This window comes from Macrotis lagotis, chromosome 7 (assembly GCF_037893015.1).
Source record: "Macrotis lagotis isolate mMagLag1 chromosome 7, bilby.v1.9.chrom.fasta, whole genome shotgun sequence".
Taxonomy (NCBI): domain Eukaryota; kingdom Metazoa; phylum Chordata; class Mammalia; order Peramelemorphia; family Peramelidae; genus Macrotis; species Macrotis lagotis.
In genome coordinates, this window is record NC_133664.1 from 200,615,789 (window position 1) to 200,634,153 (window position 18,365).

The 18,365-nt window shown below is 36.9% G+C and overlaps 1 protein-coding gene across 1 annotated transcript in view; it reads left to right on the top strand.

The window, feature by feature from the left end:
- The window catches only part of CD9 (CD9 molecule), a 62,719-nt gene extending 46,100 nt beyond the window's left edge, over positions 1-16,619 (top strand). The window contains exons 3-8 of the mRNA XM_074194427.1: positions 8,081-8,178; positions 8,980-9,054; positions 12,993-13,091; positions 13,245-13,334; positions 14,270-14,353; positions 16,091-16,619. Coding sequence (XP_074050528.1) covers positions 8,081-8,178; positions 8,980-9,054; positions 12,993-13,091; positions 13,245-13,334; positions 14,270-14,353; positions 16,091-16,156 — 512 coding nt within the window. The 3' untranslated portion in view covers positions 16,157-16,619. The remainder of the gene's footprint in view (positions 1-8,080; positions 8,179-8,979; positions 9,055-12,992; positions 13,092-13,244; positions 13,335-14,269; positions 14,354-16,090) is intronic.
- The last annotated feature ends 1,746 nt before the right edge of the window (positions 16,620-18,365 follow it).

Sequence of the window (18,365 nt, forward strand, 5' to 3'; positions counted from 1 at the left end):
TGTCAGTCCTTTGCTAGTTTCTCTTCACTACCTTTGCCAGATGCCAGTCATCACCTGGGCATGGCTAACATAGGTGATTTGAGTCTGAGATAATGGTAAATATTCTCAGTCTCAGCTAATTATCTTCGGGTGAATAATACATTTTATATAACAGACATGTTGCATGACTCTGTAGTTTGAAATGTTTTGTTAAATAAAGGCTGACAAGTTAAACTGTATAGTAGAGTTGCCAGAGAAATTGCTATTTTTATAACCTTCTCACCCCCATCATCATTTTAGGAAGCAAGTCATTTGCAGAAACTTCCTATAGATTCTCTCCCATGGGAAAAACCCAGAGGCTTCTGAATGGCCGCAGCACCATTAGCTCTGGATAGCAGTTACCCTCTCTTCCTTCCACAAAGGCACTTGATAAATTGAGACCCCAACAAGCAGGAGCCCTGACTTGTGCTTTCAAGTTCAAGTGGTAGGAGTGGCTTTCCACTTCAAGAAGAAACAGTTACCTATGTAGGTGACCAGAACACGTCACTTAGAGGAACATAGACAATAACATCTATATAATGCCTTCTACGAATGCTGAGACAGAATTGGACTGGGGACAGGAAGGAGCTGATAATTGATTCAGGAAGCAGTATAGTTGTCAATCGAGGCTCAAGTATATCAGTACCATTGACCCCAACTCATATGACCCAGACCCTTCAGCTTGCAGGAGCACCTCAAGACTCAACTGAATAGATAGCCCATCACTGACAATGACAGCCAGAGTTCATTTTTTTTCCCCAGGCATTGGGGTAAAAGTGGCTTGCCCAAGGTCGCACAGCTATGTAATTATTAAGTGTCTGAGGCTGGATTTGAACTAAGATACTCCTGACTTCAGGGCTGGTGCTCTATCCACTGCAGCACCTAGCCGCTCTGACAGCCAGAGTTCTTAACAGTGGGAAGCAGACCTGCCAGGAAATCCAACAGGATATCTGTGGTCATAGAGCCTTCAAATTGGTAAAGCTCTTGGTATTAGAAGGGTTTGGACAATAATAATGCTAATGGTTGGGTGCCTTATGATTAGCTGATGCAAACAATTAATTGTTGCTTCTATATTCACAAGAAAGCAACAATTGCTCTTACTTAGTGATCTTTGAGGGTGAAGTATTGGGGGTCCTAACAGGCAGTATGATGCTTGGGATAAATATATTGGGATTAGGTTAAAATACTTTCCAAATACTTTTAGCTTTTAACCCTTGACAGGGTCATTCACAAAGTTCCACTCATTGGAAAAAAAAATTGTTTTAACCTGAGCAAGCAACCATATATTTTGGACATCTGAAAGAGACATTAAATTTTTACCTTGGACCCCCTAAGGATACCGATTTTCAAAGAAAGAACTTGCTTTTTACAACAAAAAATTAGTATCAAGACAATTTGATATATAAAGTAGTTTCCCAAATTCAATCCCAATATGTGCTTCTCTGATAAGAAAGAAATGAGAAATATAATTGTTCCAAACAAGTGGAGCTCAAAGGCTTTCCTGGATTTTATTTATATACAAAAACCCCTAAGTGATCTGGGAACTCTCTTGCAGAGCTAAATAAGTACTATTTCAGGGGAGGAAAATGAAGAAGAGGTAAATGTCAGGAGAAGCAAATGGGAAATTTTCTTTTCTTTTCTTTTTTGCTGAGTCTCAGAAATCTAATCATATATCCTGGTGTGATGGCCATCCCTGCATTTAATAAAGGTCACACCCAAAGTTCGAATGTTCCTAATCCAAATGCCTGTAATGTGTATGAGGCTTGACTCGCCTGCTTGAAAGAATGGGAAAAACATCGTGTTGTTATAGAAGTTAATACTGTAATCCTAGAGAAGAGAATGCTCAATGACAGATGACTTTTTCCATGAGTCAGTCCCAAAAACTAACATGCATTTTTTTTGTAAACTGTTAACAGCTTGACATTGGCTGCTGTTGCTAAGGGTTATTGGTTGAAAATAATGGTGGAATTTCTCATGGAGACAAAATAAGCTGCCCATTTAAAAGCCCAGCCCTACTCTGAAGGCTTTAAAAAGGGAATCTGTTTCCACTTGGGTCACCATGTAATTTGGTATCTCCACTTTAAAAACCTGGCTCACATCTGAGAACTGGCTCACATCTCAAACTGAGAACGCTCTTCCCCTCCATCTCTATACTTCCTAGCTTCCTTAACTTCCTTCAAGTCTCTCCTAAAGTTCTATCTTCTGAAAGATCTTCTTGACCATGGTGCCTTCCTTCCAAGACTATCCCCAAATATATCCAGGCTGTATCTTGTTAGCACATAGATTTTTAATAACCACTAGAACAAATGTGCATATATATATTGGGTATCTTCTAGGTAAACCCTAGATACTTAAGTGCTGTTAGTGCCCTCTCCTTATAACCATGGTATCTCTGTTATATAAAATTTGAAAAAATTTGGAGGAATTTTTCCATCTGAATGAACTATAGATCATTTTTAATTTCTTAATCACTCCCTTTATGAATAATAACTATATTAACAGCACCTTAAGGTGATACAAAGCATCTGACAAATTTCTCATTTTCTCTTTGAAACAACTGTGGGAGTTGGTGCTATGATTATCCCCATGTAGAAGCAAGAAAAAGAACCCTGGGGGACCAGTGAGTTAGAAGCAGCACCAAGATGAAAATCTCAGCCTCCTAAATCCCACCCAAAAGACATTGTTAGTTAAAAGTGCACTGCAGGGGTGGCTAGGTGGCGTAGTGGATAAAGCACCAGCCTTGGAGTCAGGAGTACCTGGGTTCAAATCCGGTCTCAGACACTTAATGATTACCTAGCTGTGTGGCCTTGGGCAAGCCACTTAACCCCGTTTGCCTTGCAAAAATAAATAAATAAATAAATTTTTTTAAAAAGTGCACTGCACTTGGAGTCAAAAGTCCTGAGTTCAAATCCTGTCTTTTAACACTTTCTAGTTATGTGTCTGTAAGCATCAGTTAAACTCAGTAAACCCCAGTTTCATCCTCTTTAAAATGGAAATAATATTTTATACTCTGTCATATAACTGTTTTGAGGAAAATATTTTTCTTCACCTTAAAGAACCATAAAATCTTGGCAGATATGATATTTTGTGGTTGTATTGACTCCTTTATGGTATTAGATATCTATTGCATTCAACACGGTATTTTAATAAAGCATGGTTCTAAGAGATATTTAGATGCAATCTGGTTTTGTACACCCCCTCCCCCATAAACCATCCATCCCTGGGATTGTCCAGAAATTATAACCATGATCAGCAAGAATTTTACAGTAAACCCAAGGGACTTGACATCACTCTAGACAGGTAGTAGTAGTTGCGGAAGGCAGAGGAAGTATGAATTCTTGATTACTGGCCTTCAGTTTCAGAATCATCCATCTTGCTTGTCTCATGCAAAGAAATCAATACTGATTGGGCCTGGACTTTCTGATCTGTATGTATACAGTAGGGTTGGAAACCATCACCATCCTATCTCTGATCTTGAATAAGACCATTTTTAAGCCTATTTTTTTCTGTCCATAAATTGGAAGTAGTTATCAAGCACGGTGAATGATGATGTCCTTCATTCTCAAGACCATGACATCAGAAGAGGTGATGTTATGACAACACATGAATTGGATTTGAATCAGGGGATACTGTGCTAAGTCACCAGCCTCACCTTCTTCACCAGAGTCAATCTAGATTCAGTAGCCAGATATGAATCAGGATGACTGGAGATGGCCCTGGATACAAGACAGTCAAGGTTAAGTGACTTTACCAAGGTCACATAGCTAATAAGTTGCAAGTGTCTGGGGCAAGATTTGAATTCCCATCCTCCTGATTCCAAGGCTAGTGCTCTATCCACTGTGCCACCTAAGCATTGTGAATAAGAATAAATGAAATGCCCATAAACACTTGAAAAGCCCATGAAAGAAGCAATAGAAAAGGAAAAAAGTAGTCCTCAGTGGAAAGGAGACAAGAGCACTGGACTTTTAAGAAGGCAGAGGGCTTGACTTGGAATGCTAACTGTACTTTTTATCTTTGTGATCAGGCAAATCACTAAAGCTCTCTGGGATTCAGTTTCCTCATCTGGAAAATGAGGGAGTTAGTTTAAAAGTACTCTGAGGCACCTCTCACATCTTATCTTTATGACATATGGTCCTAGTATCCTAATCCAAACTCATGTTTGTAGTTATCATTTTAACTACAATTCTGTATATTCATGAGAGGTGGTATACCCTGTTCATAGGGTCTTGAAGATCTGGATTCTCTAGAACTACCTAATATTGTGGCTAGGTGCTGAGGATAACAAAGGAAAAAAGCAAAGACTCCCTGCCCTCCAGGAACTTATACTCTAATGTAGGAGAAAAATCTATATAAGCAGGTACAAAATATAAATAGAGAGCAGTTGGCTCTATTAAGTGTTGACTTTGGCCAAAGAACTTAACCTCCTCCCTGTGCCCTAGTCTACAGAGAGGATGCCAATTTGGCAGAAGTAGAAGTTTCTTACCAGAAGCTCCTTTGGCCAATGAGATCACAGGTTCAATTTCTTAGACCAGCTAAAGATAAGAGAATTTTTTTAACCTTTCCACAATGTCTTGTATATAATGTAGGTTCAAGTCAAAACAGTCAACTATTCCATGAAACTTTCTGATTATATTCTGGGATTGCCTTTGCCATCCAGGTGGCTGAATTGATGAATAAACTAGACTGAATAAACCTTGGACTCAATGGTAATGTCTTCCCTACCTCTGAGAACAATGGTGAATATATAATAACCAACAAGATGGAACAAATATAAAAGTAGGGTCCTCCAGAGTCTTCTACCTTCACCCTTTGACAGAGCATGGGCATATTTGACCTCATTCACACCAATCTTGGTGCTTACCCACCCCCTTTCCTCACCTTCTTTCCAAATACTTGTAGCTTTTAACCCTTGACAGTGTCATTCACAAAGTTCCACTCTAGCATTCACAATCCAGTGAAGACAAAAATCCATTCTAAACATGCCAGAGTTCAGATAAAATAATATAGACCATTTTAGAGCTAGAAGGGGACCTTAGGGATCATTTAGTTCAATTCTTATTTTAAAGCCTAGTTGTGGAACCATGGGCAAATCTGACTACTTTTCTGAACCTCTCTTTTTTCTTTGTCCGTGAAATGGGAACAATATTTCATCAGGCTGTAAAAGAAGTTCAGGTACTCCATAAATGTGAGATTATAATATTAGACTCCAGCAGTCATTCCAAATGACTTGTCTGAGTCTTCATATTCAATTAGACAATGAATAGCAGTGCTCTAATCCATTTTTAAACTTTAAGCAACCTCATTTGGCATCTCCTACAGGGATCATCCCACTGCTGGCCATAAAAGGCCCATGAAATCGTTTGGTCTAATGTTGTCACAGCAACTGTAGGCAGACTTTTGAAGTTCAATAAATCTAGGAACTTTTTAGGGTTGAATTAAAATTTTGACCAAATATAGCAGGTTAATTTTTATGTTGATAATTTTATATGGCTTGAAATGATGTTATAAATATCTATAAATAGCCCTTCACAGGAAAAAGGTTCCCCATCCCTGCTCTAGACCCTGTAAAAGATAATATTCCACCAAGTCAATTGGTATCTTCATTTGCTAAGTTCTCCAAAGTTCTTCATTCCTCCAAGGCTTTCCTCTCTCTGATGTCCTTCAGAATTTTAAAAATTCATAAACACCTATTTGGTGCTGGTGTGGTGGATCAGTGAAAAAGATCAGTCACAGCATGTTGTAGTAAATGACCATAGAAATTTAGTGTTTGATAAATCCAAAGATCCTAGATTTTGAGACAAAAACTCACTCTTTAACAAAAACTGCTGGGAAACTGAAAAACAGCATAGCAGAAACTAGGTATAGACCAACATTTCACACTCTATATCAAAATAAAGTCAAATGGGTACATGATTTAGACAAAGAAGGTGATTAGGGAAGCATGGAATATTTTACTTGTCAGGTCTATGGATCAGGAAAGAATTTAGGAGAAAACAAGAAATAGAGAGCATGCAAAAAGAATAATTATTTAAAAGTCTACATAAATAAAACCAATGTAGACAAAATAGAAGGAAAACAGAGAACTTGGGGGAAAATCTTATAGCAATTATATCTTATAAAGACCTCATTTCTGGGGCAGCTAGGGGGTGCACCAGCCCTGGAGTCAGGAGGATCTGAGTTCATATTCAGCCTTAGACACTTAATAATTGCCTAGCTATGTGACCTTGGGCAAGTCATTTAACCCTATTGCCTAAAATAGATAAATAAATTTTTAAAAAGACTTCATTTCTCAAATATAGAGACCTGAATCAAATTTATAAGAATATATGACATTCTTCAATTGATAAATAATCAAAAGATATGACCTGGCAGTTTTCAGACAAAGAATCAAAGCCATAGTCATATGAAAAAATACTTTAGCTCACTATTGATTAGAGAAATAGTGGTCCTAGTTAAACAGTTCTGAAGAACCACCTCACTTCTATCAGATTGGCTATTAAAACAGAAAAGGGAAATGATAAATATTGGAGGGGCGGGCAGTGTAAACTGATCCAACCATTCTGAAGAGCAATTTGGAACTCTGCTCAAAGGACTATCAAACTATGAATACACATGATCAAGCAGGAGATCAAAAAAAGGGGAGAAAAGACCTATTTGTTCAAAAATATTTATAGCAGCTCTTTTTGTGGTGATAAAGAATTAGAAATTAAGGGGATGCCCATCAATTGAGAAATGGCTGAACAAGTTGTATGTTATTGCAATGGAATTTTGTTATACTGTAAGAAAAGACAAGTAGACAAATTTCTGAAAAAACTTGGAAAGCCTTACATGAATTGATGCAGAGTGAAATGAGCAGAATCAGGAGAATATTGTACACAATAGCAGCTATATTGTACGATAAGCTGCTTTTAATGATTTAGCTGTTTTCAGCAATTTGCAAGACTAGCTCTAAGGATTCATGATGAAAAATGCTATCTGCCTCCAGAAAAAGATTGGAGCCACCTGAATGTATCTCAAAACATTTTTTTTCTCCCTCTTTGTTTCTGTTTGTTTGTTTGCTTGCTTCTTCCATTCTTTCTCTCCTTTTCTTTTTTGGGTTCACGTTTTCTTCCCCAAAATGACTAATATGGAAATAATGTTTTATGTGATTGAATATGCAGGGAGTCAGGAGGGGAGGGAGGAGAATGGATAGATATTGAACTCAACCTTTTAAAAAATGAGTATTAATAATTGTTTTTACATGTAATTGGGGGAAAATAAAATATTAAAAATAATTTTAAAACTTCATCAACAAAAAAGCATTTATAATAATCATAGCTAGTATTTCTATTAGCCTTTAAAGTACTTTGTAAATATTATCTCATTTGAGCCTCATAACTCTGTGAGGTGGGTGTTATTATTATCCTCATTTTCCAAATGAGGCCAACAAGGGTGAAATGACTTGTCCAGGGTCATGTTGCCAAATAGTACCTTCCTGACTCCACATCCAGCCCTCTTTCCATTGATAAGTACCTATTTAACTACGATCCTTTATAAGGTACTTTATAAAGAACATCACATACAAAAAGATAATTCTTATTTTCTAAGAATTTACAATCTTTAAAAGCTAGCAACTGATTACTTTAGAAGATTTCTACCACTTAAGTCCAGTTTGACCATAATACTCCCAGAGGACATCTTTTGTGAAGTTCAGTAGGTCAACCGCTTCCCCGAATCATTTCCTTGGCAAATTTGGAGGCATGTATTTTCTATTAACTATATCATTCCAACTAGCCTTGTGTAAAAAAACAAAAAGTGCTTGATAGTCACTCCCATTTCACATTATAATAGAGAATTGAAGAGCTAGAGAAGCCCATTAATTTGATCAGGATGATTCAATTATTATTTCTTCTGCCTCTAAATCCAATTTTCTTACAATTTCACCATGCTTGTTTCTTGAACCTAGTATACAAAATCAACTAGAATAGTAGATGCATTTTCTTTAACTATTTGCATAGCTGTGCTAAGGACTCTTTTTAAAAAAGCCAGAGTGTTTTATCTTCTTTTCCTTCTGTCCTCTTAGGTGTTTATATCTTGATTGGGGCTGGTGCCCTCATGATGCTGGTGGGTTTCCTGGGCTGTTGTGGGGCCATACAGGAGTCACAATGCATGTTGGGCTTGGTGAGTATCCCATTTGAAATTGTCTCATCACTACCCTCCAGTCCTCTTAGTCCCATCTAAACTCAGATAACATCTCTCTTTGGTTTGAAATAGGGTTCTCCAAGAAAAGGAACTATCATCCCAATTCTATCTCCCTAGCACTCTTCCCTTAGGGTAGCCCGCTCTATCTATTTACAAGAGATGGGGGGGGTGGCAGGTGGCCAGACTTCTTATATCCTAGTTCTCCTCCTTGATGGTGACTGGTTTTCTCTTCTTTCCTCCTGGATTCTTTCCCGTGGCTGCCTCTAGTCAACTAAGTGCCAGAACTTTGCTTTTTCTTTTTTTGAAGACTACGTTTGCTTTTTTTCCCTGAATCCACAGGTATCTTTGCCCTCTTTCCATTAAAAATAATTCAAGTTCCCTTAACTCTTCCCAGAATCTATCAACTATTTTCCCTTTTCCTAAGATTTAGGATCTTTGGAAGTAAAATGTGGCAATGTTTTTATAATTTCATCTCTTCTAAACATTTGATTTTTTTCTGACTTTAATCCTACTATTATAATTATATATTATGTTTATTATATTTTGTTATAATACTTTCCCTTTTACTCCCTAGCATATAACTAATTATTTGTGCCCCAGAATCCTCTTTTCCCCTAGGGTTTCTATTTTCCTTTGTTTCAGGACACATTGAGAACTCTATCAAGGAAATAATTAAGATTGTTCAGAACACATACAGAAATTCCATGCTTTAACTACTTGGTGTGTGTTTGTATGTATTTTTTCTTCTCCTGATCGTCTTCCCCATTTTTTGTCTTTTAGTTCTTTGCCTTCCTCTTGGTGATATTTGCCATCGAAATAGCTGCAGCCATCTGGGGTTATTCCCACAAAGAAGAGGTAGGTTTTGCTTCTTATGGGTAACAGGCTAATCATCAGATAGTGACTTCTCAGGTCTCATGCCCTTTGGCTCTCCCAACACTTGAATGATATTGTGGGCTACCCCTTCCTTCTCAATCTTCCTCCCACACTCCCACCATTACCCCCCCAAAAAGGACCTAAGAAAACATTGCCTTCTAAGAAAAGCAGAGCTGAGATGGACACTTTGTATATTTAGTCATTATATATTTATAAAGTATCTTCTCAATAAATATAAAACCAGTTAGTGTAATAAATATTATAGAGGTTATAAAGCTGCAGGAAACAAATGTCCTTCCCTAATAGAGAAGATAAGACAAAGATAAATAACCAGAATACAAGTCAGGACATGACAAAAGTTCTAAGAGATGCAAAAAATTATATGAAATCAGAGGTAAAAAAGACCCCAGTTAGACTGAGGGGATCCAAGAAGGTTTCATGAAAGAAGATAACATTCAAGCTAAAATTTCTAGAGGCAAAGATGGGGGGTGAGGAATTTCAATGGAGGGAATGGTATAAAGAAGAAATGGAGAGTCATTTAATTTGCATTGTAAAGGAATGTGAGAGAATGTCACATGGGGAAAAGGACAACTGAATGTTTAAAACTAGAAAGATGAAAGGCAAGTTCTCTTTCATCCTTCCTTTTCAGTTTGGATATTAAGCTATTAAAGCTTAAAATATTGCTAAGACTATTGCAACATCCATTATACATGTGCACATCTATTTGTAGCTATTTGGATATATAACTATATTTCTATTCAAATGGATATTTGTAGATAAATATTTATATAGATTTGTACATATAGGTGTGTATATATATTTAGATCTATATATCTAAGCTATCTAGATATATATGTCTATATAGGGTGCCTCAAGCCTTGGTGCAGTTTAAGCTTAAATAAGTTTAATAGTTATATAGTCACATGTACATAGAGACAAAAATAGATAATATAGAAAACAGCTGCACTGTTAGAAGAAAATCAATAGAGATATCAAAAAGTGTTAAAGAGAAAGCTTAGCTTCATCAGGAACGGGTTAGGTTAGCCTGTGTTTTAGCAATTTTTTAGCAAAGTTTTTATCAGTTTCCTCTGCCATTCTTATGGATACGATGGTAAAAGGTAGGCTAGAAAGCAGTACAGTTTGAATTTCCTGGTTGCATGACTTGCCCTAAAGAGTAATTATTAGTCATTCAGTATCACTTTAGAAGGTTTCCACTGGAAACACCCCAGAAATCTATATTTAGTCTTGTGCCTTTTAATATATTTATGAATGATTTGGATAAAAGCATAGGTGTCATTATTAATTATCAAATTTGCCACTCTCCCAACTGGGAGAGATTACTAATATATTAGATGAGAAAGTAAGGTTTCAAAAAAAAATCTTGAAAGACTAGGGGTTTGGGATAAATATAATAAGATGAAACTCAATAATAGTTAAAAATAAAGTTTTCTACTTGGATTCAAAAGGCAATTTCACATGCTTCACATGTCAGTCTTTAGTCAATAATGAATTTCATAAGCACCAACTTTTTGCCCAGTTGCTGGGTATATAAAAGAAGGCAAAAGACAGTTTTTGTTCTCAGGGAGCTCTCAGTCTAATGATAAAAGATAGGTCTAGTGTGCAAATCTCAAAGTTTTGGTAGCCCACAAGTTCAGTTTGAGTCAGTGTTGCATCATAAACAGAAAAACTAATAAGAGTTTACTCTGTATCTGGATCTAAGGGAAATGATAGTCTTGTTATATATTCTCGCCAGTTCAGATAAAATTGGGAGCCCTGTGATCAGTTCTAAGTTCCACATTTAGGAAAAATATGAATGAATTGGAGAATGTTCAAAGGATGCTAAAACTCTTTTAAGCTTATGCTATCTGATGGTTTTTTAAAAGTAAGGGACCTTATATCTCTCCCCAACACTTTGCATAATGCCTTATGAGAAATACGCACTTAATTAATATCTTAGAATCTAAAGGTGAAAGAAAATTCTAAGATCATCCAGTTTATCCCTATCATTTTACAGGTGAAGAAAATGATGCTAAAGTCCTTCTAATTTCTAGAAGTTCTGTGATTCTCTGATTTCTTCCAATGAAAAATATGAAAAGAAATAATAATAATAATATTGACTTGATGTATTTGGTTTTATAAGGAAACAAAATGTTTTGACTTATTTAAAAAGAATAAAGTAAGGGCCCTTAATTTGGGGACCACGTAGAGATTTCAAAGAATTCATGAACTTGGTTGGGAATAAAGACAAGAGTGAGACAAGTTTCTGTCCTGAATAAGCTTACATTCTCTTAGGGAGACACAATTTGTTCACAAACAAAGATTAGAATTTATATTTATATTTTGTTTTGAACCAGGTCTGTAATTTCAATGAGGAAATTACCTCTGTCAGTACAGATCAACAGCTGTTCTGAAACAGTGTCAGAGAATTGTCTGGAACATTGAGAGATTAAGTGACTTATGCATGATTACACAGCTGGTGTATATTAGAGATGGATCTTGAGCTCAGATCTTGCAGGATCCAATACCAGTTCTGTATTCTTTAGATCACATTGTCTCTACAGGTGTAAGGAGTAAACTAAAAAAAAGTATGAAATAATTTCAGAAAACACACTAACAATGTGGTAAATCAGGAAAAAAGTCACTGAAACTAAGTTTTGAAGGGAGCTTGAGGCAGAAGTAAGAAGGAAAAATAGTTTAGGCATTGTACAAAGGCATCTTTAATACATAAGTAGAAAATGAAATATATGCAAGGAATATTAAGGAGTCTAATTTGGCAAGAGTGTGACATATGTGGGAGAAGTGATATATAATCTGCCTGAAGGATAGGCTGGAACCAGACCATAAAGACCGAAAATTTTACTAGAAGCAATGGGGAACTCTTGAAACTTAATGAGCAGAAAAGTGACAAAATCATACCAGTGCTTTAGAAATAGCAACTTGGCAGAAAATGTACAGAAAATGGCTTGAAGAAAGCAAATACAAAGAAAAGTGGGAAAATACCACAAAAGCCCAGGCAAAAGGTAAAAAAGGCCTGAACAGTTGGGAATGTCAGTGGGGAGAAATGAGTGGATGGATTCAAGAAGAGGTCATAAAATTTGGTAATTGATTGAATAAGAAAGACCTGAATTTAAAACTTAAATGACTTCTGAAGTCCTTTCCAGCTCAATCTTTGGTCCTATAACTGGGATCCAGGTATTAAACCCCTGATAAGAGAATAACAACCAGCTCTTGAAACGTTGGTATATCTGATGGAATGAACCTCAAAGGAGAAGTTTGTTCAAGGAGATGAAATACAGTTCTGTGAAAGAAGGGTTAGATATGTTCTGCTTGGTCCCAGAATAAAAGATTTTGTAAATTATGAATTTTTTGTCAATGGAGGTCTTCATGTAGATTCCAGAATTCACTAGAACATTTTGGACTTCACTTAAGTTATGCAAAATACATCCCAGCATGCCAAGGAGAACAGACTATAATGGTATTTATAAATGTGTGTGCATTTCATAAAAGTATGCCATTAATTAGTATCTCCCTAGATTACCAACACTGCCAACTTCTATCACCTCTGCTTTTGAGATGATGGGCAGTAGATGGAAAGAGGTTGCAAAGGGTTTTGTTTTGTTTGGGGATACAGAAGCCCCGAGCATGTTTGAAGGCAGAAGGGAGCCAATGGAGAGGAGAAAATTAAGAATGGGAGTCATGGGATAATGTGAACATGCAGAGGGAGGAGGAGGAAGAGGTTTAGGAACATGAGAGATCATTTCACATGGCATCCGTTTTCTCCAAAAATAATAAATGAACTCATCTACTCGAAGAAGGAAAGGAGAATGAGTCCCTAAATAGAAAGTTTTCAACAGTTGCTACAAGGAATGAGTAAAAGGATTTGTGGAATAAATATTGTTATTCCTTGTATTCTCCTATAGGTGATCCGTGAGATCCAGGATTTTTATAAGGAAACATATGAAAAGATAAAGAGCAAAGAAGGCCCCACCAAGGAAACCCTCAAAGCCATCCATCATGCGGTATGTTTTTCTTCTATGCTGGGTTTCCCTAATTTCTTTGGAGGGGTTGATGATCTGAGTGTGTGTACAGGTCTTTCATGCCAACTCAGCTAATAGTTGAACCAAACTGTTCTGTCTTTTTTTTCTATGTGGCCTGCACTTATCCTATTACAGTTAAATTGCTGTGGTATGGCTGGACCTTTAGATCAGCTGATCACAGACACCTGTCCCAACAAGAACTTTATCGAGGGGATAACTATGAAGGTAAAAAACAATCGTTTCTTATTTCCTCACCACCCCATCACTTCCTAGCTATCTGGGCAAGCCATTGTTTAAACTCTCAAGTATCTTCTAAATAAATCCCTCCTCCCCTCTGGGTAGCTTTGTCTTAACTATTTCCTGTATGTTATCCTTTGGCCTCTTATTTTGTCCACAATAGCAAAACAAGTAGAGGTTGGGGAGAGAACTCAAATATTTTTGGCAATCACTATGATATCTAAAGTATCTCACACAGTGAATATAACTTTCATACTTTAGAATTCCCTCCTGACTTGCCAACTGAACATTTTCAACATGACATCGTTGTTGTTTGTCCTTCATTCTTGAAGAATACTATGACATCAGGGAGATCATGCCATGATGTGCTCATGAATTGGATTTGAGGAGGGGAGGCTGTGCTAAGTCACCAGTCTCACTTTCTCCTCTGGACCTATTTGGATCCAGTGGCCAGATATGAATCAGGATAATTACTTCTTGGATCCAAAGATTAAACTCTGTGTTATTGAGCAAATAATTTTGACATTTCTGAACCTCAGTTTTTTCATCTGTAAAATGGAAAAATATACTACTAACAATCCAGGATTGTCATGAATCTCAGATGACAGTGAAGTGTAGCTTTGTAGGTACTGGGAACAGAGAAAGTTACCTAACCTGAGACCAGCTCCTAAGATAGCAACTTAAAATTTTACTTCTCTCTATATCTCCCAGCCAGTTTTTAACTAACCACTTTTCATGTTTTTCCAGGTTTTCCCTCCTAGCTTTCAACCAGAGTTTCTTTTGAATTCTCTTTTTCTCTGCCTTTTCCCCATTTGTTGTTTTCCTCATCAATCATGTTGGTTTGCAAGAAAACAAATAATATCTAATAGGTAAAGCTGGTCAAAGCATGGGTTGTGATACATGTCCTTGTATTCTCTGCCTAGTCTTGCCCAGCAGCTATTGAGGAAGTCTTCAACAATAAATTCCACATCATTGGAGCTGTTGGCATAGGGATTGCTGTTGTGATGGTGAGTAGGGGCAAGGATGAAGGGGGGGCAGTTGTTCATGGTATAATGCTAGGCAAGGTTAGAAGGAAAGTCATGTAAATCAGGTCTTGGTCACCTGAGAAGGATGGGCATTGGCATGGGCAAAGATATGCAGCTGAATAGGGCCATTAAACCAGGATATGAATGAACAGTAGGGTTTTTGTTAAGTGGTAGGTAGGTGAGTACCACCTAGGGAAAGGTGATCAGGGAGAAATAGTTAAAGGAGCCCCATGTCCAGATTAAATAGGGCAGGGGGAGTCCTTCAGCACTCAGCCATATTGTGAGTCATACTACCAATTATGTTGGCACTGCTTCTCCATCCTCCCAACTTCAACTATAGACCACTCAGTCTTCAATGGACTTATGTGAGATTATGTATTATTATTCAGGCCCTTTACTTATTTCTACACAGTCCTAAGATTGAATTTTGTCATTATTGCCTAATTCTTCCCTTACCAGCTTTTTTACAAACCAGTGTTGATCACTGCAAGCTAAATTTGCTTAACTTTTACCACTTAATTTCTTTATCCAGTATTAGCTACATTCAGGATGAGAACTCCTAAGTATACCTTAGAGATTATCAAGTTCAGTATATTTACCTTTAAAAAAAAACACCAAAAGTTGGTCAGCAAAAAAAGGACAGTAGGTAATTAGCTAAAGTAGCTAATAATTCACTTTATAGCTGATCAGCACAGTTTGAATTTCTTCTGAAGTCCCTAGACTTCATATAATATAAGATAAGTAAACTTTCTAGGCACCTACCTTTGAACATTCTTTTATCTGTGATAGAATGAAGCATGATCAACAGAGTACAAAAATTTGAAAAGGCAGGAAAAGACCTTGACCCTTCTTAAGCAAATAGATTTCCCTCTAATCCAGGCAGAGAGCTTTGACTGAGACAGATCTCCCACTTGAATCCCTGAACAAAGGTGTATTTTAGTGATATTCCTCTAGACCTGTCCCTGATGAGAAATAGTCTCGACTATGATCTGGATTCTGGTCCTACTTCTGCCATTTGTTCCTTCTTTGACTTTGGACAAGTCTACCTCTCAGGACTTGTTTCCTCAGTGTAAGATTAGGAGATTCAGAACTCAAAGGGACCTTATGGATCATCTAGTCCAACCCCCTGATTTCAGAAAAGGGGAATAATTTGTTCAAGGTCCCACAGGTAATTAATTAACTGAGTTAAAATTCAAAGCCAGGTCCCCTGACTCATAATCTAGTGTTCTTTCTACTGTTCTGTAAGCTTGTTCTCTTCTATGAACTGAAGACTTAGACTGATCCTCCCCTCTCTCAGTGAGGTTTCCCAGCTTTCAGAGAGATAGCAGATTGCAGGTTCCTGGAAGTTTTAGCAGGAAATTCTCTGATACCCAACTTGAGTAATAACTTCCTGTAGACAATATGCTGCTTGTAATTGCCCTACCTGAGAGACAATCATTCCATTACCTTCCTATCAGCCTCCTCCTTTCCTCTTTAAATGTTTTATTGATGCTCCTTATGAAAAAAAGTTCTTTCCCTTTGACTCCTCATAACCTTCTAGATAGGCCTCTCCATTATGACAAGTAATTACAGTCAAACAGCACAAATAATTTATTAACCATTTCTGAACATGTCTTCTTTTTTCTCCATGACCCTTATGCATCACCTCTCTGCCAAAAGCAGGACAGCCTGTTCTCCTTCCAGTAGAATCATCTGATTTCTGACTTCTTTTCTTTCCAGATTTTTGGCATGATTTTCAGTATGATTCTATGCTGTGCTATCCGGAGGAACCGAGAAATGGTCTAGAGTCTTTGCTTTCATTCCCTGAGCAGGAAAGTCTGCCCTCTAGAATTGTTCTGTTTGTATCTTTTGTTTTATTTTTGTTGTGTTTGCCACTAACTTTAGTATTCATTCTGCATTTTTAAACGGACAAAGTTGTTCTATATTTGTTATCTTTTTAATGCCTTATTTGATACCAGTGTTTGTAGTTGAGGGTTTTTTAGTTTTTGCTTTGCTCCTGCAATGAAAGGTACTATATTTGCTAGACTCTAGTTAAAGATATTGTACAGAATAAAGGACCATATTGGCCTTTAAATAGATTAAAATAAAATTCTTATCTCAGATTTAATCAGGATGTAACTTATGTTGAAGACAATTTCATACATAATAAAGATTATGACAATAAGCTTGACTGGTTTTTCTAAATGATCTCTCCCTTGATCACTGAAAGGAAATATGTTATTGAACTAAATTAAATACCTACAATCCACATTTTTTAAATGTTTTATTGAGCTCTTTGTAGTACTGCCTTGGGTGTCTTCTCTCTCCCTACCCCAACCCATCCACAAATGGAATGTTCTTGGGGTTGCTATATAGAGTCAAACCACCCATATATCTGGTGAGTACCACCTTTCCTGATTAATAATTCAGTCTCTGAAGCTTGAGTTGGAAGGGACCTCAGCCAGTACCCCTCTATACCATCCTCACAAATGGTCATTCAGTCTCTAATTGAAGAACTACATCAAGTGGGAAGCCACTGTTTATCCAAGTGGCCCATTCTCCTAAAAATTAAAAAAGACTTTTCCTTTCATCAGGCCTACATTTACTTCTGAAAATGTTGCTCATTACTCCTAGTTCTACTCACTCTAACAAAAGGAAAAAGCCTAATCCAGCCACATGATGATTCCTTAACTACATAAAGAAAACTATCAAGTTTCTGTTAACTGGACATTTAACCACTTAACATCAATTAGTTTTTTATAAAAATACTTTAGAGAAATAACAAGAAAAAAGTAAAGATACCATCTGCCAATAACTTAGGGACAATACTCTCCCTTGTGTTAAGAATGTCAACATTCTAGTTTTACAGATGAGGAAATTGATGCCCAGAGAAAGGAAATAACTAGACCTCAGTCACTGAGGAGAGTGGACTCACTCTTGGAACAGTTCCTACATAGCACTGGCCTCCCACCAACTTCACATCTAAAAGTGGCATCATCACCAGAGTGTCTTTGTCTCAGCTACCTCTAATTATGTTCTGACAGTCATTCTTTGCTCATCAGGGTCCATAACAAGTTGATTCCAAAAAAACATTGAGTTGCCAAGGTCTCCAGTCCCTTCACCTAGAAGAGAAAAGAACAAATAAGACTAGAAAAGAATTCAAACTGATATACCCAGGACCACCTAACTTCGGGAGATGAACCAGGGAGCTTCCCTCACAACTTGATTTCTCAAGGGATGCCATCAGTAGAGTCAAAGAGAATCACCAAGAATTGTGCAACCAAAAAAACTACTAAGACCTTTGACACTAGTACCTTTTTTGAAGATAATCCTGATTGTGACTTTTGTGGACAATCAAAAGTCTTCTTCTAACCATGTGATTGGCAGACTGGAATCTGTTACTTCAAGTCTTTTCAAAATGCTTCAGTTTCATGTCATCACAACTTTCCTGGATGCATGGAAAAACATCTTCAGAGGTAATTAAGAATAGAGGAAGAAGCCAGTAGATGCAAGATTAAAGTGGGGGTGATAGTCGAAGTAAGCTTCTAAATAAGGTATGATCAAGGATGGATTTATAACAATGTTCAAACTCAAAATAGAGTTTCCCTGCCTTCATATTGACTCAAAAAACAACAAATTAAGATTACGCTGTATTTTATTTATTTTGCTAAATATTTCTCATTTACATTCTAGTCTAGCACATCTCTGATATAAAGAAATTGGCCTTGGGATACAAAAAGTTCACCTCTTCAGAAAGAGGAGTTAAGGAGGGAAATATATTTAAGCAGGGAGGATGAGGAAAAGAGCTCTCAATTTTTTCAGTGAAGTAAGGGCAACATCTTTATAGGATGGAAATAGGCAAAAGACTTGAAATAGTCACTGAGGCTAGTGAAGCCCAGTTGATTTTAGATAATATTGTTTGTCTTTTATTTTCAAAGATGACTAATGATATCATAGGATGATGTCTTGACTTGTGAACATGAAACAAGAGGGATGAAAAGATTTCCAACACTCC